Source organism: Notechis scutatus, chromosome 16 (assembly GCF_049901735.1).
Source record: "Notechis scutatus isolate UNSWTSFEM ecotype Mainland chromosome 16, rNotScu1.2, whole genome shotgun sequence".
In the NCBI taxonomy this organism is placed as follows: Eukaryota; Metazoa; Chordata; class Lepidosauria; order Squamata; family Elapidae; genus Notechis; species Notechis scutatus.
In genome coordinates, this window is record NC_142024.1 from 6,800,343 (window position 1) to 6,824,588 (window position 24,246).

The 24,246-nt window shown below is 53.7% G+C and overlaps 1 protein-coding gene across 1 annotated transcript; it reads left to right on the forward strand.

Moving 5' to 3' along the window:
• Positions 1 to 48: 48 nt before the first annotated feature.
• Positions 49 to 23,919, forward strand: ALPL (alkaline phosphatase, biomineralization associated). Its single transcript, XM_087944780.1, has 12 exons — positions 49 to 173; positions 4,633 to 4,738; positions 5,528 to 5,647; positions 6,676 to 6,791; positions 10,044 to 10,218; positions 12,933 to 13,108; positions 17,497 to 17,640; positions 18,448 to 18,517; positions 20,124 to 20,258; positions 20,384 to 20,575; positions 20,888 to 21,007; positions 21,467 to 23,919. Exons 2-12 carry the CDS (start codon positions 4,675 to 4,677, stop codon positions 21,733 to 21,735), a joined length of 1,581 nt encoding a protein of 526 aa, XP_087800906.1. The 5' UTR covers positions 49 to 173; positions 4,633 to 4,674; the 3' UTR covers positions 21,736 to 23,919.
• Positions 23,920 to 24,246: the final 327 nt, after the last annotated feature.

Consider the following 24,246-nt stretch of genomic DNA (forward strand, 5'->3'; position numbering starts at 1 on the left):
TTCTCCGGGCTCGGGGAGCCAAGGCCGGGGAGGGGGCGGGGGGGGGCGCCTTCCCCCTCCCCTTCCCCGCCTCCCTCCGCTGCCTCTCGCTTTAAAAAGCCCCGCCGGGCCCTGCAGCGTGCCCGGGAGTCAGACGGGGCCGGAGCGCAGGAGGAAGACGCGCCGAGAGGCAGGTGAGGCAGAGGGACCCCCGCTCGCCCTCCCCTCCCCTCCCCCCCGCCGTCCCGACGATCTTCGCTCGCTCCCGCCCTCGCAAGACCCGAACGATGGGCAACTTCCAGGGCGAAGCGGGTCAGCACCAGGCGGGCTCCGAGGAAGCGCATCCCCCAGCCCCCCCCGGGGAAGGGATCGCGTGCGTCGTGGGGAGGGGGACCCTTTTTTCCTACTTCACCTCCCTCCCCCCACGAGGCTCAGCGGCGCCAAAAGATGCCTCCCTAGGGCCACCCTCGCCCACACCGGCCCCGCGAGGAAGACCACGATCGCCACAGGACAGGGAGAAAGAGAGTGGAAAGCAACGGGGCTGTTTCCCCCCCCCAAGCTGCATAGCTCGTCAGATTTGGGGTCAGGGCTCCCCTGAATCCCTTGGCAAGGCTGAGTTGGGGTCAGGGAAGTGAGGCTCTTGGGACACCCCCTTCCCCCCCAGCTGAGGACTCTGCTCTCCCCAGAGAAGCCCCAGTTTGGGGGGGGTTGCTTTGGGGACAGAGCTGTCCATGGCTGGCATCCAGAGTCAGTGCCAGGCAAGAGGGAGCAAGGCTCCCGGGCAACTCCAGGCAAGTTTGCCACAGCCAGCAGCTCCCTTGGCCGGGCGGCGAGGGCTTTGTCCTCCACAAACTGCCTGGATGATCCAGGCCAACCCCCCGCCCCCCCCCCCCTGTGGTGAGAGGGGCGGGACTGAATTGAGTGTCCCATTGAAGGGGAGTCTGCCAGCCACTGCCGGCAGGGAGGCGCGGGGCAGGTGTGCAACCCTAAAAGCGACGTCTTACCTGGGGTGAGGAAGGGTGGCAGAGAGCAGGGGAGGGGGCCGAAGGGCACCGTGGATCCCCACCCACCCACCCACCCACCCAGGAAGAAGCCGAGAGAGATTCACCCGTTTGCCCAAGACGGGTTACCCAGCCTTGCCAAATGCCACTCACAAGACCGGCAAGTCCCTGACACCACACCTGTTGCAGATTCATCCCAGCGTGCCGAGAGTGCGGGGTTCCCCCGATGCACAATCCCAGGCCAGCCTGTTGCGCCTCGTTTGCGGGCCGGGAGCGTTGCCGGGAAGCCGAAAAGAAAACCTCAGGCTCTCTCTTGAGCTGAGCTACGGCCGCACCCCCAGAGCAGTAAGAACCCCTCTCCCTCCCCTCCCCACCAGGACCATCCCTAAAGGGATTACAGGAGAGACACCAAGGGGCAAAGAGAGCTCAACCAAAGGGGCCCATTAAATCCGCCTTCCTCCGGCTGCTTATTTCCCCCTTCTTCCCCCTCTGCTCTTTCGACTCCTGGTTCCCCCAACCCAAACAATACCCCCTCCCTGGGGCAGGCGCCATGTCGCCTGGGTCGCTCCGTGCCTACAGCCACGGCTGGCACTTTCTCAGAAGGGCTCCCTTCGCCAACGGACCGGCCCTGCCCCGAGTGGGTCTCGTACAAGGCCGCCTTGCCAGGGAGGGCAAGGGGACAGGGAGGCAGAGGTGCCAAGCGCATGGCGGATGTTTCTTCTTCTCCAACAGGGTGGCACGTTGGCCGTGGGGTTTCCTCCGCTGTCCGGCGAGGGGGTCGGGGTCGGTTTCAGGGTGTCCACCGCAGCTCCCTCTGTGTTGAATGGGGGGGAGGATTGTCCTGTTCCCTGTTGCAGGAAAGCCCCCCAAGCTGGAGGTCCTGAAGGCCGCCGGCTGGGAGAGAGCCTCTGCTGCGGGCTGCCTCTTTGGACAACCAGGGCAAAGGCGCCCGGCCAGGCAGGATGGCAAGCAGGCTTTCTTTCCAAAATCTCCATCTCTGCCTTGCAGAAGAACACACACACCCCCCACTTTCTGAAGCTGCGTATAGGCAGAGGCAGCAGCTGCTCCAGCCAGTGGCCAAGGGGCCTCCTTCCGGCTCTTTCTTTGCTGGGGTGGGCGGTGGGTGGGTGGTGGAGGGAGTTGGCTTCAGGCCTGCCTGCCTGCCAAAGGCTCCCGGCTTCTCTTAAGCGCATTTGATGGATTCAACCGGCGCTCAGGGGAATAATCCCAGGGAATTAGTGGCAGCAAAGAGAGGCTTACGGGAGGGTGAGGTGGAGGGGAGGAAAGCCGCTTTGCCCCACACGCAGGTGGCTTCGTGGGGGAGCCCGGGAGTCCCCCGGAGAAGATTTTGCAGGGAAGGGGCTGGGACAGAGGCCGCTTCTCCCTTGGGCAAAGACCCCCCCTCTGGAGACAGCCAGAGGCGCCAAAAGGAGATTTGCAGGAGGAGAAATCAGTCGCGGTGGTGAGAGAGGAAGCGCTGGGTGAGTGGAACACCGAACTCTCTCTCTTCGTTGGAACGTTTTCCTCAAGGGAGGCTGCAACTGCAGGTCCGGTTGGCCGAAATTGCCTAGAGCGCCGGTTCTTCCAACCGAGGCTGTCCAGGCCTCACCCTCGGCTCTCGGTCCAGTTGGGGGCACCTGTTTTGCCCTCTCGTCTGCACTGGCTCGGCCTTGCGTTGGCTCCGCCAGGTCTTAAAGAGCCCAACGCGTCCCAAAGACGCCAACTTGGAGGAAGTTTTTGCTTTGCCAAAAAGGTCAAGTCCCCTTATCACTCTTGAATCTTGGACCAAGAAGGAATTCGAGTCTCTTTTGAGCTGGACAAACATGGAGGCGGCTGACCGAACTGGTTTTTTTTAAAATAATAATATATATATATATATATTTTAGAGATTTCCAATCCAGATTACGACTTTGACCTCTCTGGCGTGTCCCCCATGCAAACAGGGACGGCTCCATGGGCTTCTCAGCTCGTCCAGATCCGCCCTTCTTCGATGGGCTCCAAAAATAAGCTCAAAAGTCTAAGTGAAGAGGAGAGGAGGTCCAAAGGCTCTAAAGCGCGCGCACGCACACACACACACACACACACACCGTTCCGCCACCCTTTCTTCAGCTCCAAGCTTGCACGCTTGCACGCGGATGAATGGCTGCCCTCTTCCTGGAGGCTGAAGCGAGATTGCTCCCCAGGAGGCGGCTGTTGCAGCACCCGACACCCCCCCCTCCACCCTTCAAGGAAACGCTCCCCGTGAGGCAACACACAGGAAGCCGAGCTGGCACCGCAAGGCAGCCCAGGGCAGGAGCGGGGCTGCCAGCCACCCAAGCCTGCAATCTTCTCCCGCCAAGGAATTCTGCTGCTACAGATATGGGGGGGTGGCAGAAGGGGGAGCAGCAGAGCCAGGCAGGAAGACAGGCGTGATTTTCTTCTCTTGCAGCTTTTCCAATAGAGGGCGATCAGATTTAACAGATTGAACAGGTGAACAGAGTCGGAAGGGACCTTGTAGGTCATCTAGTCCAACCCTCCCCGCCCAAGTGCGAGACCCTGCACCATTTCTGACAGGGGGGCAGTCCAATCTCTCCTTGAAAGTCTCAAGGTCCTGCAGGCTTGCCCACGCTTCCCTTGTGGCCCCCGCAGCTATTGCTATCGATCGGAATTAAGAGTTGGAAGGGACCTTGGAGGTCTTCTAGTCCAACCCCCTGCTCCACCAGGAGACCCTATCCCATTTCAGACCAGTGGCTGTCCAGTCTTTCTTAAAAGATGGTGCACTTATGCCCGCCCCTTACAGACCTCTTAGGAATGGGGTGAAGGTTAGTTTGAGGATAAAGGAGTGGGAGCTTGAGCAGGTGACAACAGAATCAGGTAGTGAATTCCAAATATTGACCACTTCCTGCAATCAAGTTTGAAGTGGTTTACTTTGAGTTTATATCTGTTGTGTGCTCTTGTGTTGTTGCAGTTAAAGCTGAAATATTCATTAAGTGGTAAGTTGTTGTAACATATGACTTTATGTACTATGCTTAAGTCCAATCTTAGCTGGCGTAGTTCAAGGTTGTCTAAGCCTAGAATCTCAAGTGTGGTGGTGTAGGGTGTTCTGTTGCGGACAGAGGAGTGTAGTACTGTTCTGGTAAAATACTTCTGGACTCGCTCAATTTATGTCTGATATACAGTGCGGATTCCAGATAGCAGAGCTGTATTCAAGTATTGGTCTAGCAAAGGTCTTGAATGCCCTAGTTTGCAAATCAGTATTATCAGAGATGTGGCAGCCCCTCAAATACTGGAATAGTGCTCCCATGTCCCCCTTAGTCCTTCTTTTCTCTAGATTGGCCATACCCAAATCCTGCAACCATTCACGTTTTGTTCTCCAGGCCTTTAATTCTCTTAGTTGCTCTTCTCTGCACTTTTTCCTAAAGTCTTAACGTCTCTTTTTTTTGGTAACCAAAACTGGGTGTGGCATTCCAGGTGTGGCCTTACTAAGGATTTCTAATGGGGCACTAACACTTCAACGTGATTTTGATTCTGTGCCTCCTGTTTATACAACCAAGGATTGTGTTACCCTTTTTTGGGGCTGCCGCCGTACACTCCTAGCTCATGTTGAAGGGATGGCGCCAATCGCTTGTGGCTGGCCCTGTGGCTGATGGGGATGTCCCTGTGCTCCTTGCAGGATCCAGAGGCTTTTCCTGTGCTGGTTCCCCGAGTCCTGACAATGAAGCCCCTGCTGCTGCTGGTCCCCTTCTTGGCACAGGCCTACCTCTCCTTCGTGGTCCCAGGTAAGGGAGGAGGCTGGCTGGGATGCTCGGGTGCCAGGCGTGGGGAAGGAGGGAGTTCTGACCTGGGCTTCACCAAATCACCGAGCAGGCTCCACGTCCCGACAGAACCCCTTTTATTTAGGCTACTGTGAATTCCTCTCGTTCACATCCAGCAAAGTCCCGGCAAACAATCTTTCAAGGTTGAAGTGCAACCGCAGACCTTATCGGGCTTGGGGAGTTGCCAGGCCGATAGCTTCCAAGCTCAACCCTGTAGCAGAAAATACTTGGCAAGGAGTCTCCGAGAGTCACGAACAAATCTTCACCCTAATTAAACAAACGAATTGTCTCCTGCAAACACCTTTCCCCTTTTGCTCTTCTTTATACCCTTTGGGAGGGGCCATTCCCTGTCCACCTGAGCCTTTACTCCCGAGTCGACCCTTGTTCCTTGACTTCCCTTCTCCTGGCAGCTCTGTGCATGCTCACACTCGGAACAGGCTCCAGCTGCTCTTCTTCCCCACTGATCTCCGACTCCGAACTGTTCCCCACTGATCTCCGACTCCGAACTGTTGGACGGCCCTGGCCCCATCTCTGCCTCTGATGCAGAGCCTTCCTCGTCAGACTCCAGGACAGGCCCATGTTCCTCCCCAACCTCCTCACTGTCCAAGTCCGCTGGCTGCTGGCGGGCCACCACAGAAGGTGCTAAGCAGAAGCCCTGTGTATGTGGTGTGTGTGTGAGTGTGTGTGTGTATATATCTTACCAGAGACACAGGTATTGGGGTGCTATTGCCCACTTCCTCCTCCCCAATGCAGAGAAGGAGAAGGACCCCCGGTTCTGGAGGCTCCAGGCCCAGGAGACACTGAAGAGAGCGCTGACCCTCCAAAAGCTGAACACCAACGTGGCCAAGAACATCATCCTCTTCCTTGGAGACGGTGGGTACTGCAGGAGGGCGGGGTCTGGGTCTCCCCCATTCTCCTCGGTCACAGGCCAGCCCGAGAAGGGCGATCCCTAACCCTTTCGCCCTCGGCCGTCCCTTCGTTCAACTCACTGGGGAGCTGCGCGCGGAAGGTCATGAAGTAGACACGCTAATTCTCCTCCTCTTTGACCAGCTGCAACTGAGTGGGTGCGGGGAGGGGAAGACGTGTGAAAGAACGGGAGGGGGGGAGGAAGCCCCCCAGAAAAAGAGAAGGGTCCTCCAAGAGAAACTTTCCTAAACTTTTTTTTTTAATGTATTCTGCTTTTCTTATTTTTTATAAATAACTTGGGACGGGGTGGCTCAGTGGCTAAGACGCGGAGCTTGTCGATCAGAAAAGGTTGGCGGTTTGAATCCCTAGCGCCGCGTAAGGGAGCGAGCTCCCGTTCCTGGCCTCAGCTTCTGCCAACCGAGCAGTTCGAAAGCACGTTAAAAAATGCAAGCAGAAAAATAGGGAGGCCTTTGGTGGGAAGGTAAAAATAGGGAGCCCTTTTGGGCATGTAGTCCTGCCGGCCACGTGACCACGGAGACGTCTTCAGACAGCGCTGGCTCTTCGGCTTTGTGACGGAGATGAGCACTGCCCCGCCCCCCCTAGAGCAGGAAACGACTGGCACGGATGTGCGAGGGGAACCTTTTACCTTTGCCTTTTTATAAATAACTTGAGGCAACGGGCGTAGTTCTTCCTCCCTGTGAGGTGGGCTGGGCTGAGAAAGCCTTCAACGCAGCTTGCGGAATTGCCCGTCAGGCGGATGCCACCCCCAACCAAGCAGACTGGCATTGGAGGACATTTTGGGGAGTTAAAAAGTTCTCGAGGAACGTCACGGCTGCGTTTCTCGGCTGGCCTTTGGGAGGAGACCCTGAGGCTCCTGGGCTGCCACGTTGGCCGTGGCTGGATGGGGAAACTGAGGCAGCTCCAGGGACAGCAGTGGGGGAATCTGTTTTTAACTGTTGGGGTCAGCTACTCACCCAGGCTCTCCTCTGTGCCAGGGATGGGCATCTCCACGGTGACGGCCGCTCGCATCCTGAAGGGACAGCTGCAGCAAAGAACTGGGGAAGAAACCATCTTGGAAATGGACCGCTTTCCGTTTGTGGCCCTGTCTAAGGTAAGGAAGGCCCCGTCTTTCTTCAGGCTGGGTGGAGAAGTTAGGGAAGCCGAAAGAGGAAGAGTTGAAAACCTCGTGCCTCACTCGTTCCGGGGAAACCTGGCAAGGCTCCAGGTGACGCATACGGACCCCGGCCCAGAGGGAGAGGCTGGCAGGACAGCGGGAAACCCGAGGTTAGCTCATGTCACGGTGCAGGCAATTAACTTCCCTAAGTGGAAAACAACCACACACACCCAGAGAGACACCTGACTGCCAAGGGGTGGTTTTGGGGACAGGAAGGCAAATCACCAGGAAGCACCACGGGCACAAGATGCCAAACTTCTGCAGCCCGAAGGAACCAAAGGCGGCTTCCCGCAAAACGCACCAAAGACACCTTGGTAGACAAAGAGAGGAGGGTGCCGCTGTGTCACGGAGCAAAAGGGCACAAGGTCCGCGCCCACAAATCTACCCAGGAACCTGTTCCTCTGCCGTCACATGCTTAAGACTGGCTGGTCTGGATTAAAAGACCAAACATCACACCTTAGTTCCATGGGAGCCTCTCCGAGCAGCTTCTCCCAGTTCCTTCTTGTCTCCTAAAACAGGTGCTTGAGCAGATGACAGCCTGGTCCTCAGAGGCAAGAGAGAGAGGGGTGGGGAGGGAGGGAGGGAGGGAGAGAGAGAGAGAGAGACAGAGGCTGGGAAGCCAGACCCAAGGCTGCAGGCTTAACCGATTAACAGAGCTGGAAGGGACCTTGTAGGTCATCTAGTCCAACCCCCTGCCCAAGCGGGAGACCCTACACCATTTCTGACAGAGGGCAGTCCAGTCTCTTCTTGAAAGCCTCCAATGATGAAGCTCCCACAACTTCCGAAGGCAACTTCTGTTCCATGGGTTGGTTGCTCTCCCTGTCAGAAAATTCCTCCTTATTTCCAGGTTGAATCTCTCCTGATCAGTTTCCATCCATTCTTCCTTGTCTGGCCTTCGGGGCTTTGGAAAATAGCTTGACCCCTTCCTCCTCTCTGGGGCAGCCCCTCAAATATCATGTCTCCCCTGGTCCTTTTCTTCCCTAGACTAACCAGGCCCAGTTCCTGCAACCATTCATCGTATGTTTTAGCCTCCAGTCCCCCATCATCCTGGTTGCTCTTCTCTGCACCCTTTCCAGAGTCTCAACATCTTTTTTAATAGTGTGGTGACCAAAAGTGGATGCAGTACTCTAGGTGTTACTAAGGCTTTATAGAGTGGTATTAGTACCTCACATGATCTTGACTGTATACCTTTGTTAATGCAATTTAGGATTGCAATGTTTTTTTTGGCTGTCGCCACACACTGTTGGCTCATATTTAGCTGGTTGTCCACTAAGACTCCAAGGTCCCTCTCACAGTTCCTGCTATCAAGCCTGGTTTCACCCAATCTATAGGTGCACTTTTGGTTTTTCTTGCCTAAGTGATCACAACCAGGCTGCCTCTAGCTGATCTCTGGGAAGAGTCACACAACTTCCCTCGATGGCTCAAAATCCCTTTTTTGGGGGGATGGGATTATGGAAATGGAAAAGCTCACCAGGAGAGCAGAGGTAGAACAATCCTCCTTCCCCGGACAAACATCCCACCTCCGATTTTGGCTTTCCTTCCCTGCAGACATTTAAAACCTGAGGTTATCACAATGGACGAGCCACGCTTGCTTGCTCAAAAGGAGGAACGTTGTGCAACCGCGGCCTTGCCAACTTCATTGCCTCTGGTCCACACAAAAAGTCCCACAAACAGGAATGGAGAGGAGATTGATATCCATCTTTTGTTAAAAATTCTGAGACACTGGGTTCTAGGCCTGAGTTCAGACATGTTCGTAGCTCGGCCATTCGCTCGCGAGTGTAGGCAGCCAGCTTAAATGGGCGATGAAATGAGCTGCACCCAATCGGAGAAATTAAACTTGTCGATGGCTGTTCGCCCGAGGAGGGGAGAGGCTCGGAACCAAGTGGGTAGCCATAAAGCTGGCACCCAGAGCTGTATCCCCAAGGCTTTTGGCAGTGGTGGGATTCAGCTGGTGTAACAACTGGTTCAGTGAGCGCAAAGCTCTGTGTGCACATGCACGAAACGTGTGCCTTGTGCGTTCGCGCAGCGTTTCAAAATCGCCCGTTTTCAGCTCTCAAACCGACCTTCTGCTGCAGCGCCGGTGCATAAAACAGCCGATTCATGCGGCAATCCGCTGTGCCGGGCGAATCAGCTGGACTGCAAACACATGGAAATAAAGGACAGAGTAGGGGAGGGGTCGCCAACCATTTGGACCTCAGGGACCACCAAACTCATCATTTTAAATCCGGCGGATCAGAGACCCTGGGAAAATCCCCAAAAATGTCTGCAGGAAAATTTCCCACCCTGTTTTCCTACCAATCAATCATTCTTTATTTGGGATCGCAGGATACCATCTCCAGCTCTGTTCTCAGGGGGAGAGAGAGAGAGACTTTTGGCTTCTTGCAAGGAAAGCAGCAGAAGCAGCAGGAGTCTTTCTGTCTCTCCCCAAACTCCGCCAGAAATGAGTCTTTGTGAGACATGTCATGCCGGCTCAACCTCTTGGAGCAGGAGGCCTTGCAGGGTCCCAAAGACTCATTTCTGGCAGAGTTTGGGGGAGAGAAAGAAAGACTTTGGCTGCTTTCCTTGTGTGCAGCCAAAAGCAGAAGAGAGAAGCAGCCCGGTGGCCAGGCAAGGCGTGTGGGGCGTGTGGGGCAAATTACCCCCTCCACCCTTTCCCCCTTCCCCTCACTACCTCGTGTTGTTCGCAATGCAAGCGATGCAAGCCTTGTGTTCCCATGTGCCATGTGGGCGGCGCAGCCTTATGTTCCCATGTAGCCTGGATTAATTGCTTTGGGGGTGACATTTCTCTGTGGACCACCAAAATTTTCTCGCAGACCAGTGGTCCCAGGCCCACTGGTTGGTGACCACTGGACTAGGGGAGGGACAGGTGGGTGGGGCTAACTGATCACCAGAACTACCAGTTCTCCTGAACCAGTCTGAACCGGCTGAATCCCACCCCAGGCTGTTGGTACATCCATGGTGGGAAGCAGCAGTTCCTACAGGGTGAATCGCCTAGCATTTTACAATTCTTTCTTTCTTTCTTTCTTTCTTTCTTTCTTTCTTTCTTTCTTTCTTTCTTTCTTTCTTTCTTTCTTTCTTTCTTTCTTTCTTTCCTTCCTTCCTTCCTTCCTTCCTTCCTGTCTTTCTTTCTTTCTTTCTTTCTTTCTTCTTTCTTTCTTTCTTTCTTTTTTCTTTCTTTCTTTCTGGCAGACCTACAACACCAATGCGCAGGTGCCGGACAGTGCAGGCACTGCCACCGCTTTCTTATGTGGTGTGAAGGCCAATGAAGGCACCGTGGGAGTCAGCGCAGCCGTGACACGGTCCCAATGCAACACGACAGCCGGCAACGAAGTGACCTCCATACTCAAGTGGGCGAAAGCAGCAGGTGAGACCATCTAGGTGGGTGTGAGGTGGGCGGCGGAGAGCCTGGGATGGGTGGTCTGGGGTTCCACACAAGCTCCCTCCTGAGGAGTATGAGTGTTGGGAGGTCTTGAGAAAGTCGTGAACTTAAAGTCGTGCGAAGGCTTCAGAGTTTGACGTTGGGCGGTGCTCGGAAGGCTCCCAAGATGGCTGGCAGCCAAAAAGGTGTCTGATAAACAATTAGCTTTTGCAATTGCTGGGCTTGTCTTTCCTCAAGATGAGGTGGCGCTGCCAGCTGAGCAGGAAGCGGGATGTGGAAACTGGCCCCTATCATGTTTATATTCCTGACCCAAGGTGCTTCTCACGGGTCTGTAGAACGTGCTGGGCTCTGTTGTGAAAAAGGCCTCGTGGTTTAAGGCTCTTCCTTAAAGGTGACCATAAGCCATCTCGGGAAGCTGTTTTCGCCCGTGCAAAGGAGTGCCTGCCCGGGTGTGTTTGGAAATCACCAAGAAGTGGCAAATAAGGCTAAGGCACGGAGGAGCGTTGTGCAAAGGGTTTCACGTACACAACCCGTGCTTTGTAGCTAGAGAGCCAGAGATGACAAAAGGCTGCAAGGAAGCGAGTGGATGATGGTTTGGGGGGAAAGGGGGTGCCTGAACAGCCCCGATGCCTTTGGCACCGTAAGGTCCAACCTTGTTTGATAAAAGTGGGCTTGGAAGCAGATGCCTTTGTCCAGACATCCCAGGAGGGACTGAGAGCCAAGTCGGCACCCACAATTTCAGTGCCACGTCCGCTTCTCTCTGTCAGCTGGCTTGTAGTGAAATGTGGTTTAGGCAAACCAGAATCCAATCGGTTGGTGAAGGATACCGGCAGACAGACGGCGGAAGAGAGTTGGTCTGGTCTGCGAGCAGCCTTGGGTGCTTCCCCCAGTGGGAAAAATCCAACTTGCCCAACTTGCAAGGTTTCTCGTAAATTGGGAAACCGACTCTGGAATGAGTCCAGAAACTGAAAGGAAGGATAGAAAACTTGACCTTCCTCTAGAGGGGTGAGGAGGATGGCACTGAACGTGGGACTGGGGAGGAGGTGGCGATGTGTGGTACGTGACCTTGCACCCTTGCTCGGTGGCGTCTGAGCTTGCGCGATGGATCCGTCCCCTGTTGGCGGAAGTGGCCCTGGACAGGAAGGGCTGAGGTTCAACCCCACCGCCTCGCTGGGGAAGGTGGGGAAATCCCAGCCCACAAGAGGACGTGGAGGAACAGGTGCTTCTGCACGCTTGTCTCAGCCCCGTATGGCTGCTCTTCCGCACTCGGCTCCTTGCCCTGCAGCTCTCGGTTCTCAAGGCTGCTCCTGTGGTTAACCACCATCTAACTCTGAAGTGAAGAGACCCAAGCTTTGCAAGGGGAAACCAATCAGGTGTCAGGATCGGAAAGGACGAGCATGACTGCAGAAGCAGTGAAAATAGCGGGGAGACTTTTAGGGTGGCCAGGAGAATCCCAGATTAGCAGCCGGAGTCGGAAAGGCTGTTGTTTAATAGCTTCCAGTAAAGGCTGGAATGGAAGTAATTGTCCAAAGGGAAGCAACCAAGGATGAGTACGAGGGGTGTGATATACGCTGAGATGCCCATGAAATCCACACGGGTGAATGGTACACCCCAGCTGAGCAGGGAAGGAAATTAATGTATTCCTAGCAATGAGATTTCTTCAGAGGAATTGCTTCACGTGGCTGGTGATAGAGGCTTCTCTTCTGGTCTGCACAGATACCTTTGGAGGCGTTCGATAAAATGAAATCAGGAAGGGGGCCTTTTTCCCCCCCAACTAAGCGTTAAGATTTGCAGAAAATAGATCATATGCCCGGGAGAAAGTTTAGCACCTCCGATGCTGGAATGAAAACAGCAAAGGCTTACCTGTTGCTAAAAAAAAAATGTGCTTGCTGAATAAGCCAACCCTGGATGCACTAGCACGCGGCATTAAGGCACGACAACCGCGGTCTGTTAACCATGGGGAGGGGTCCACAGGACGCTAAACCACAGACCAGCAAACTGCGGAGATCATGGCTTCCTGGACCAAGAAAATTCCTCAAGGCTACGAAAATCAAACAAGGAAAGCTCTCGCTTTCCTTGCTGGTAAAGCAGCCAGGAATATTTCGGTCACTGCTTTTGTTTGGTGTTTTTTTTATATCCTTTTTAAATAGGATTGTGTGCCCTCTAAACAGCCAAATTTCAGAGGCGAGATAAACATTAAATCTTTAGTTAAATGCCCATCAGGGACTTATTAACTAACTGGCATTCAAAGGTTAAGCAACTTCCCACTGACCAGGTTGTGCACAGCTGTTCTACTTCAGGGTTTAATTTAATGGAGACTCAAAATCAGTAACCACAATAAATGTCAGGGTGTTTTTTCCCCGCACTCCAGCTTCCACAGGCAGGGGGCGAGGGGGTGGGAGAGTGGAGGAGGGTAAGCAGAGGATAGGGCCCCATTGTTCTTTCCATGGGCGTGGAGTGCAGCGGAGAGAGACGACCTACAGGACAAAGTTTAGCTAAGAATTAAAAAAAAAAAACCAACAGTTCAGCCAAGTTGATAAACTTTGGGAAAGGCTGAGCCCTTCGCAGAGAAGTAGTTGATTTAGCCGAGTAGCCAAGGAAAAGGTTGGCACTATGCCCAGGCGGGCCTTTGTGCCCAGGAGTCCCAATACCCCCCTTGGTGGCAGTGATTAATGTACCTTTTCTTCCTCCGGTGGCAGGCAAATCTGTGGGCATTGTCACCACCACCCGTGTCAACCACGCCACGCCGAGTGCTGCTTACGCGCACTCGGCCGACCGGGACTGGTATTCGGACAACGAGATGCCCCCGGAAGCGCTCCAGCAAGGATGCAAAGACATTGCCCACCAGCTGTTTGAAAACATCCCGGACATCGAGGTGAGTCCAGAGGGAGAGGCCGGAGAAGCCGGTCAGGGGAGGGGAGCTGCAAGCGAACAGCCGTAGACTTTGGGTAGGTCCAAAGTGCCGTTTCTCCTCCTTGGGTGGCTCCCTGGATGAAGGGCCCCACCCAGGGAGACCCTCAGGACTCGTCCAGGTAAAAGGAGACGGGCGATGAGTCAGGTTTGAGCCATGGGAGGTCCCTCCTTTCTCTACGTCGGGTTTCCATCCAGCAGCAAGGATGGTGAGCAGACCAAGAAGCCCCTTCAGGATCGGGGCCTGGGCCCGCTTTGCTGCCTTTTGAACCCAAGAGCTGGGAATGGGATGGAGGCTTCCCCTCACCTGTTGATCCTCTGTCAAGCAAAACAAACAACAACAAACCCAGAGAGCGAAACGCTGGATCTCGGTTCCACCCGACGACTTCTGGATCTTCTAAGTTGGATTTTCCTCCTTCTCTGCCTCCTTTCCAAATCCTGGTCTTGGTTGGCCTCCATCTTGCCCACTTTCACCAGTCAAGCCCAGTGGTGGCATTCACATTTTTGCCCCCCACACCGGTTCGGTGTGCGTGGCTTGGTGGGTGCGCTTTGCGCTTGTGCCCGTGCACCAAATGCACGCTTTGCGCGCTGCAGAGGGTTTGCTTCCGACCTTCTGTACTCTCCCTGTGTCTTCCACAGCTGCCGTGCGGCAATCGGCTGTGCCGTGCAGAGCAGCTGAGCTTCAAAAACAGGAAATAAAGGTCAGAACAGAGCCGGGGCCAGCAGGAGGGCCCAGCAGCTGATCGTCAGAGACAACAGGTCCATTCCCAGATAATCCTCGGAGCTACCAGTTCAGCCGAACCGAGCTGAACCGGTAGAATACCATCCCCGGTCAAGCCATCTCTCCAAAGAATGTAACCCACTGGTCTGTTTTAAGGGAGGATGTGCGTCCTTGTCTCTTGGATCACGGCCAGGAACATCTTTCTGGGCCAGCATTTCGACCTTCTTCTAAGATGGGTGTCTTCAATTGAGGCTCGGAACTGAGATGGCTGCCCTCCATAAGGCACGCCGGGCCCTGGGGTGATGAAAGAAAGCGTGGGAAAGAGGTTTGCAAGGAGGGGGAGACCACATGCCTCTTGATGACCCACAAGGAGACTTCAGTTGAGCGAAGAGCACTTCCAGTACAAGAAGCTTGGCTCGCTTTCTTGAGAAGACAGGAAGCTTGGTTCCCTGTCTTCAGAACTGTCTCATCTTGAAGTGCAACTCCTTAAATTCCTTGAAAATTAAAAGTCCTCCAGTCCAGTCAAGGCCGACTGATGAGGAAAGAAAATTGGCAAAGAAAGAGGCAGAATTCAGGGGGCTGAGTCATCTTGGCAGCCGTGGATAGTTCCCATGCCCAGAACACCCCCACCCATTCTCCCCCCTCCCCATTGGGGGGGGGGGGACAGCACTGTCCTCCCGTTGGTCTCTTCTCCTTTCTTTGCGCTGCTTTGTCCAGTCCAACTCTGGGCTTTTCAATTCCCCAACTCTATTATAAACACGGAGTTGATATATGAGCATGCGGCAGACCACAGACATTAACAAAAGCTCGGCTTTTGTTTTTTTTTTAAAGGAAAAACACTCTCAATTACAGGTTGCAAAATTGCTTATTAATGGCTTGAAAAGCCATCTCTGGCAATGAAGTAAGAACACGGGTGTTCCTGGAAAAATCCCCCTCCTCTGGATTTATGACATTTCCCAATCTCAGCATGAGTAATTCTTCGCCTTTGATTCTGCTGCTGGTGGTTTAAATCATGAGGCGTGATGGCAGCTCGGATTTTCTTCCTTTTGATGCCTCCTAGCCCAGATCATTTTGATTCAAGCACACTTCCCAGCCCAGAGAAAAGGGAAGAAGGAAGAGAGAAAAAACTGAAGTTCACCAAAGAATCAGCAAATCACCTTCGGCCATCCTTGAAAAGGTGCAGCATCCTCTAAAGTTTAGAGTCTAAACATACGAACAATGTGCAAAAACCGTTAAGGACCTCGGCCTTAATCCACTGCATAAATTGATTCCCGCACGTGATGGAACCTGAACTTATGGCATAAAACCGTTATTAAAACAAGCTTTTGTGACTGGCAACGGTTGTTAACTTTAATGAGTTTCAAATGTGCCTGAAATGAAATCTTATTGTCTCAAGCCAAAGTAGACAACTGGAACAATATCTCCTTGTTTGAGTGCATTTGTGTGCACTCCAGAGATCTCATCCTGCTCTCATCCTGAGGTTCAGAACAATTATTATTTTTTAACCCGGGGATTTTGAAGCCTCCCAGTTTTTTCCAGTCTCCAAGCTGGCAAGAGCTTCTTCCTGGGATGTTTGGAAGAACATCACTTCCAAAAAGTGATGTTCTTTGGAACTGTGGACACACCTAGGATGGCCACCCATTTCCCAAGAAGTGGACCAGGGCTGGGTTTAGCAGAAACAGGAGTCTCAAGAGGTCATGAAGCCTGGCCTCAAGAGGCCCAGCCTGAACGCAGCTTTCCCAGGAGGGCTGCCAGGTTCAGAGGACTGACGACCCTCCTTCCTCGCTTTACTGGAGCAGGTGGCACGTTGCAAGAGGAACCAAGCGGTACTTCGTGGCATTTGGGGTGTCTCAATAGGAGCCCTGCGCCTTTTTGTTTCCAAACGGCTTCCTTCGTTTCAAGGAAAGTTGCCCTCACACACACACACACACCCCAGAAGAGGAAAAGTTGCTTGGCTGATCCCTGCAGCTGGCAGGCCCCAAAGAACATCTGGAATTCCATAAAACGACCGACCATCAGGTGCAGAAAGCAGGTGGAGGGCTGCTCGGTGCATCAATCCACACCAGGAGCACGGAAGGAGAAGCCGATGGCAGGAGAGGGAAGAAGAAGATGGGGCGAAAGGCACCTGGGATGCGGACGCTCATTGGAACATGAAGCAGGAATTCTCGGAAGGAATTATCCTGGATTATCCCAGAGGGGACAGAAGAGACGCGGTGCCTCAGCGGCTAAGACGCTGAGCTTGTTGATCAGAAAAGAAGGCCGGCAGTTTGGCGGTTCGAATCCTTAGCGCCGCGGAACGGAGCGAGCTCCCGTTCCTTGTCCCAGCTTCTGCCAACCGAGCAGTTCGAAAGCATGTAAAAAGAAAATGCAAGTAGAAAAATAGGGACCACCTTTGGTGGGAAGGGAAAGCAGCGCTCCGTGCGCCTTTAGTCTCGCCGGCCACATGACCACGGAGACGTCTTCGGACAGCGCTGGCTCTTCTTCGGCTTTGTAATGGAGATGAGCACCGCCCCCTAGAGCCGGAATGACTAGCATATAACCTTTATCTTTATCCCAGAGGCCGGTTCCTGGTTGAGGGCCGTTCCCAGAATCTGTCGCCTTCCCATGAGCAGAAGTCTCACTTCTTGCCCTGGTTGTGAAACCCTTGGCTGGCATGGGAAGGCGGCCTTGGCGGGGGAAATGCCAGGAGGCCCCGAAGGAGCTACCTTCCGGTCCCAAGGCTTGGCTCAGCCAGGGCGCACATCTGGCCATCCCAGCTGTTTCCAGGTGCTGCAACTCTTCTCCACAGAGCCCTTGGCACCAGGTGCCCCTCGAGTCCGCCGTGCAGCTGCCCTGTGGGTTGAGGCCGGCTGGCCAATGGCCGTGCCTGCACCGGTGCCAACGTCAGCCCCCTGGCATCGGGCACGACATTTTTTCTGGGGTAAATAAATAGGTGCGTCTTTCCGTTTGAAAACAAATCCTTCCGGAGAAAAGGAGAACTAAATCTGTTATTTAAGTAGCTTAATAGGGGCTTTTTTTTTTTTAATATATAATTTTAACTTTGTTCCGAGGCTGGAAATAATTATACCTTAGGCAGCCAATTCTATTTAATATAGATCTCTCGGTGTGTAATTATTATGATTATTTCGCTGCTGCTGCTGCTGCAGTTTCGTGATTCACCTTCTAAGACTCTAAATCCGAAGAGGAGACTGGAACAGCCAGCAGAAAGGGATTGTGGTCAAATAAATAGGTTTTCCATCAAGGCCGCCTCAGATGCTTGCCCAGCTGAATTAAAATCCTCTTCGTTTGGGGAAGGAGCCTGAAGGCGCCAACCCAGCCCTTGGGCAGCGTTTAGGTTGCCTCAAATTGCTCTTGGCCTCTTTCCTGCAGCTTCTGCCAAATCCCTGGCTGGGTAAGCGGTCTGGCCGGGCCAACATCAGAGGTGATGGAGGCCTCGCCGTGCCATCACAGGGAAGCCTTCGCATCTTGGATCCCCTTGTCTCTGGCCGTCCTCTCTCCTCTCCATGATGCTGTGCCCCCGACCCCGAGGGTCTCTCTCTCTCTCTAGCCTGCAGGCTTGAGGTGGGGAGGGGGTCTGCCTTAACTGGCCTGGGCACTTGGCCGCCAGCTACCCTCTCGTCTCCTCCACTCAGGTCATCATGGGAGGAGGCCGGAAATACATGTTCCCCAAGAACACGAGCGATGTGGAGTACCCGGAGGAGGAGAAGTACAAGGGGACCCGGCTGGACAACAGGAACCTGGTCCAGGAGTGGCAGGACGCCAAGCCCAAAGACAAGGTGAGGAGGCAAAGCCGGCCAGTTCAGCAAAGTGGTTTCTGATCACGATCACGGAGGTAGGGGCTGGGAAGAGAGGAGGTGGCTTGCCCCGGGGCGAATTCTAGTTCGGGTTCCTCCTGGGCATCAGATCCACCCAGGAGAAAATTCAGGAGACAGGCGGCTGTCTGTCCCCCTCCTCCTCCTCCTCCTCCTGATAATGTTACCTAGTTTGGGTAATGAAATATCTCCGAGAAAACAACAAGCTTAGAGCTTCTTCTTCTTCTTCTTCTTCTTCTTCTTCTTCTTCTTCTTCTTCTTCTTCTTCTTCTTCCTTCTTCCTTCTTCCTTCTTCCTTCTTCTCCTTCTCCTCCTCCTCCTCCTCCTCCTCCTCTTCCTCTTCCTCTTCCTCCTCCACCACAACCCCATTCCCTTCTAGCACTGATGGTGCTTCCTAGTTTGGTAATGAAACATTGCAAGAAAACAACCAAGCTCAGAGAGCACCAAGGAGCCCACAGTCCTTTTCCTCCACCTCTACCACCGCCTCCTTCTCCTCCTCCTCCTCCTCCTCCCACTGATGATGTTACCTAGTTTGGAGAATGAAATGTCTGCGAGAGCACCGAGGACCCCACACTCTTCCTTCTCCTGGGCTCACTCAGCGAGGGATCCACTGAGGATCGCCAGATTATCTCAGGGGAGCCTCCCTTCGGCCTGAGCCACAGCCCCCTTTGTGGGCTGCCCTGGCCATCCTTGGAGTCAGGGAAGGGGCAGGGGTCCCACTTCTAAAAAAACCCTTCGGCTGAGCAACCCCCTCCTCTCCTCTCTTCCCAGAACGCCCTCTATCTATGGAACCGGGCGGGGCTGATGGAGCTGAACCCAGCGAAAGTCGACTATCTTTTGGGTGAGTTGGGCAGATGGGTGGGAGCTCAGGTGGACTCTCGGGGTCCTGGCCCCCTTTAGCAGAGACCCCCCTCCCCCCGAGAGCCCCTACGGCTTCCGGAGTGACCTCTCTTGACACGACTCGCTTGGCCAGTCTTGCCGCTGAATTTATCCCGGTGCCGGATGTCCGTCACACGAGCAAAGGACAACGCTCACTCTCCAAGCCCAAATGGACAAAATTAGCGGGGGGGAGTAAGAATTTGGGCGTGTCATTTGCCCTCCAGCGTGGGGTGAATTTTGCAGGCAATTCAAAGGCCCGAGAAGCCGCCTAGCTCGCTCCCCTGTTTTCGTTGAATGGGTGAAAGGGATAACGATCTTTTCTGCCAGTCCGTTTTATGCCTTTGGGATAATTAATTGCTACAAAGTTCTATTCTCCGTGTGAGCGTTTCCTCTTGCAAGGAGGGGCACTGGGGGGCTTTGAAGAAGAGAAGGAGAGGCAGCTGAGGGTTGGCACCTTGGCAAGGAGCAAGGCTGGAGACCCTCACAGGAGCAGCCAGAACATTTATTTATTTGTTTTGTTTTGTTTGTCAAGCATGTATGAGGAAACAAGTATAAGTATGAACATAATGTATAAACATATTAAGTATAAACAGGTATATGATAATAGATGGGTATGAATAAACGGGAACAGTAGGACAGGGACGGTAGGCACGCTGGCGCACTTACGCACACCCCCTTACAGACCTGTTAGGAATGGAGTGAGGTCAATAGTGGTTAGTTTTGAGGTTAAAGGAGTGGGAGTTAGAGGATTCCAGGCACTGACCATTCTGTTGCTGAAGTCGTATTTTCTGCAGTTGAGTTTGGAGCGGTTTACTTTTGAGTTTGTATCTATTGCTTGCCCGTGTGTTATTGCAGTTGAAGCTGAAGCAGTAATTGACAGGCAGGATGTTGTAGCAGACAATTTTGTGTACTAAGCTGAGGTCAGACTGTAGGCACCGTAGTTCTAGGTTGTCCAGGTCCAAAATCTCAAGCCTGGTGACATAAGGTATTCTATTGCGAGCAGAGGAGTGGAGGACTCTTCTCGGGAAATACCTCTGGACTCGCTCAATCGTATTAATGTCCGTTATAGTGTGGATTATACAGCTGTGCACACAGCAGCGCATCCTCAGGACAGCAAGTCGCTGAAAAACAGCAGCTGAAGGGTCCTGGTGGAACACACACACCCCCTCAGTTGCCTGGGTGGCTGTCAACTCAAAAATATTCCTCTGGTCTTTTAGAGTTGCCAGCAGAAAGGGAGTGGGGGAAGCAGTGCATTCCTTAGATAATTCTAGACGACTGAAGCTTCTGGCGCACAAGATTATTACTGGAGAGCATGATTGTTGACTCATGGCTATGGATGTGTCCCATTGGAGAATATACATCAGGTGGGGGGAAGACCAGGATTAAGGGTGAAATGAATAATGTGTCTCAGAGTCGGCTACATCCAAGTAACGCCGACATGGCCACTCCCAATAAATCTTCTTTAAACTCTGAGAGACGTGGCTAGGGACTCAGGATTTAAAAGGGGTGGATGCCGGCGTGGCATCTTCTGGGCAGCTCTTGCCAAGTCCCCTCCCTCTTCTCTGCAGGTCTCTTCGAGCCCATCGACATGATGTATGAGCTGAACAGGAACAACCAAACCGACCCTTCCTTGACCGAAATGGCGACGGTGGCGATCCGAATTCTCCAGAGGAACCCCCACGGATTCTTCCTCCTGGTCGAGGGTGAGCCACGGAAAGGGGGGCACCATAGGCGCTGGGGCGGGGGGCAGGGGGCAGGAAGAGACCAAAGAGGGCTGGAGGGGGAGGGGGAAACCACGCTGGGAGATCACCCTCTCCGTTCTCTGAAGGTGGCAGGATTGACCACGGGCACCATGAAGGGAAGGCCAAGCAGGCCCTGCATGAGATGGTGGAGATGGACCGGGCCATTGGCGAGGCTGGCATCCTGACCTCTTCCGAAGACACCCTGACGGTGGTGACCGCAGACCACTCCCACGTGTTCACTTTTGGGGGCTACACAACCCGTGGCAACTCCATTTTCGGTATGTGGCATCTCTGTCCACTGACGCCCACTGTAACCCTGTGTCAATGCTTGAATCCTTGGTCAGCGAAATGCCCCTCGGACGGCAGAGGGTGCAGTTCCCTGGGGGACAGCCCAACTTGTGGGTCATGTCCACTTGGTGCCAGCTGGTCCCATAACACTGGGTCTCCCTCCTTCCCTGGGCGACAGGGGCCTGGGAAGTAAATTCTGGCTCCACTTAATGCCGGGAGCGATCTTTTCGTGTCCGTATAGAGAAAGGCTTCAAAGAGGTTGTGGGAGAAGCCTTGGTAACGATGGCTTCCTCTTTCTCTAGGGCTGGCCCCGATGCAGAGCGACATGGACAAGAAGCCATTCACTTCCATCCTGTACGGGAACGGTCCCGGGTACAAGATGATAGCTGGAGAGAGAGAGAACATCTCTGCGGTCAATTTCAGTGAGTACCGGTCAATGGTCCCCCCTCTTCCTTCCACCGAATGGGGGAATCAGCGAGACCCTGTTCATTTCCAAAGGGACATCTACAATGGCTCTTTGGCCAGGCCAGGCCAGATTTCTCCCTACTTTGGGACCCCTGGATCAGCCATGATGCTTGTCCCTCCAAGGTAGGGGTCTCCAAACTTGACAGCTTTAAGACTTGTGGACTTCCACTCCCAGAATTCCTCCTCCGGTCATGTTAGCTCAGGAATTCTGGGAGTGGAAGTCCACAAGTCTTAAACTTGCCAAGCGTGAAGACCTTTGCTCCAAGAGTTTGCCAGAGCATCTCTTCTCCCTTGACTGATCTCCGAAGACCAAAGGGCACCGGCTCCATATCCTGCCTTCCTTCGTCTTGCTCCTCCCTCCCTCCCTCCTCCCTCCCTCTGCGGGGCACTCACCTTCCCTCTCTCTCTCTCCGCAGCCGATGCCAACTACCAAGCACAGTCAGCCGTGCCGCTGCGCATGGAAACGCACGGAGGCGAGGACGTAGCCGTCTTCGCCAAGGGCCCCATGGCTCACCTCCTCCATGGGGTCCACGAGCAGAACTACATCCCCCACGTGATGGCCTACGCCGCCTGCATCGGTGAGAACCCGGCGCACTGCCACTCGGGCACGCCAGGCAGCCGGTCCGGATCCGTCCCTCTGATTTCGGCCATCTTCTCCGTCCTCCTTCTCCGAGTTTTGTTCTAAAGGCTCAGTTCTTCAGACTTTCCGGATTGAGGTTTTTGGGTTTTTTGTTTTTGTTTTGTGCCTGTTTTGAGGTTTTCAGCCTCAAACTTCCCTCGAGGGGTTTCTGGCTTCGTGGAGGGGAAACCACATAGGACGACTCGGCTTCTTACTCCCCAAGGAACTGCTCTGTTCTGGAACAGAACGGCCCATGGATTCTGGATTGGTGCCGATCGGAGCAGCTGGAAAAGCTGGGATATATATATTCCCCCACCACCACCCCTCTTAAAGAGAAGGGTTTGTTCCATTGGACCAAGAACTCAACAGGCAATCCACATCTGTCCACATCGGCCGCGTCTTAATTTGAGCCCCAAATAATTTCCAAGCAGCTTCCAAGTGCCTCCTCCAAGCCCCCCAAGGGAGGAAGTCACAGGACACCCCAGGCAGGGGGTGATTCAGGGTATGAAGCCCATAAGTTACCAAAACTCATAAAACCTCCATGTCTCCACCCCATCAAGTCCAAGTTTTTCTGCTGCCCACAGTTGGAACAGGATGTCCCTTTGTATCAATTCCAAAGTCTTTAAAACATGTCATCCTTTTCATTCCCTCCGCACACCCCACATCCCGCCGATAAGAATTGTGACTTAAGCAAATGAAAGTCTGGAAAACAGAGAACTCTGCCACAAGGGAAGGGATCACATGAAGCCAGGAGGTGGCAATGGGTGCCACCGTAATACACCAGGGTAGGTAGGCACCGACGTGAACGCTGCCTCTGTGGCGCACTGTGGTTTGTAAAAGCCTTGGCTTGCGGATTAGCCCAATGTACAAACCCAGTTACTGTACGCAGCTTATTCAGCAAACACCAGCTAAAGGTAAAAATTTGACTTAGCTTGAGAGTTAAGCAAAAATTTGGCTTAGCTTGAGAGGTAGACAGCAAACTCCACCCTGGGGTTGCGTGGGAGGGGGGCTGCTTATAAGGGCTGCAGGTGTAAATCTCTACAGTGTGGGGCAGGGGTCTGCAACCTCAAACACTCAAAAGAGCCATTTGGATCCGTTTCCCACAGAAAAGAAAACCCCGGGAGCCAATAATTTACCAACCGGTGTGACTTGGAGGTGGGTGGTCCCCAACATCACCCTTACCTTCTCAGGCTATAGGAGGAGTGACAGGGAGGGGAGGGGCCAGCCAGTGGTGGGATCAGCCAACAGGGAGCCGTAAAGAGCCACATGTGGCTCCAGAGCCACAGGTTGCCTACTCCTGGTGAAAGGGAGCCCATTATGAACTCTGCCCCTCCTGGTGCAGAAGGCTGAGTGGGGGAAGGAGAGGAGAACTGGAGGGGGGGCACTGCCCTTCACAAAATGGGGCTAGATAGAAGTCAGACAAGTCTTGACAGTGAATGTCCACCTGGAAGCCAGACCCTCTCTGGCTCTTCATACCTTGAGCAATTCCTTGTCTTTTTCATTTGCTTCTCATGGGCTGTAGGTTCAGGGCAACCCAAGGACACCCCCTGTCCCTTAACTGGTCCTTAACTCCATAGAAGTCGTTTCCACGAGACACCATGGAAAGTCTCTCTTTTCCTCTCCCCAGCTTGGGAAGCCATGACGGATGGGCAGAGATTCGCCTTTAGTGGCCGCGCATGGAAAGGGAAGAGGCGGGAAGGCAGGTCCTCTCTGGTCACCTCTGGTCTTCTCTGGTCACCTCTGAACTTCTCCAGGAGCCTCTGGTGGCCGCAGAGCACCAATGCTGGGCTCCAGTCATCATCGGTTGGGTTCTCACAGCTCTTCCGGTCTTTCTCTTCAGTTTCCTGACTCTCGGGCCGGGAAGAAACGTAGTTGGGAGGCAGCCTTTTTGCTCTCTGCAAGGGCAGGACCTTCGCCCCTCTCCCTGCTACTTTGGGCAGGGCAAAGTCTTAAGAGCACAGGGAGATTTTCTGCTTCCAGACCAGAGAAAGGCATCAAGCAAAGCAGCTTCTTCATCTTTGAGGGATGGAAGGCCTTCTTTGCCAAAGAAAAGGCTCCCGGATCAACCGGCGGGAACACGACCAACCATGGGAGAGAGATCTTGGTGAGTTTGCTCTCCCGTTAAAAAAAAAAACGAAACTCTAAATTGATTTTTTTTTTCTTCCCCTCTTTTGTTTGCATAACTTTTAAAACATTGAAATTCAGGGGGAAGGAGGAATCTGAAATAAAATTATTTTGAGACCGGCTGAAGAACCGGCTGTTTTTTTTTTTTGGAAGGAAATGGGCACTTCCCAGGGCACAGCGGGCATCCAGCACCGCAGATCTGATCTGGGGAACAGCTGGACAAGAAAGCAATGGGAAAGCCATCTGCTGAGGGCGCTTCCGGAATTTTGGAGCGAGCTCTTCTCTCTGCTCGGTTGGGCCATCCGGTTCCGGATGTTGAATTGGGGCCCCGTCCTTCCCGCCCCATCCGCACATTTCAAAGAAGGAGCAAGGGGAAAAAATTACCCCCAAACCCACCCAACGCGGTAGGGGAAACAGAGGGGCTCCTAAAGAAAGACCACCCTACCACCCACG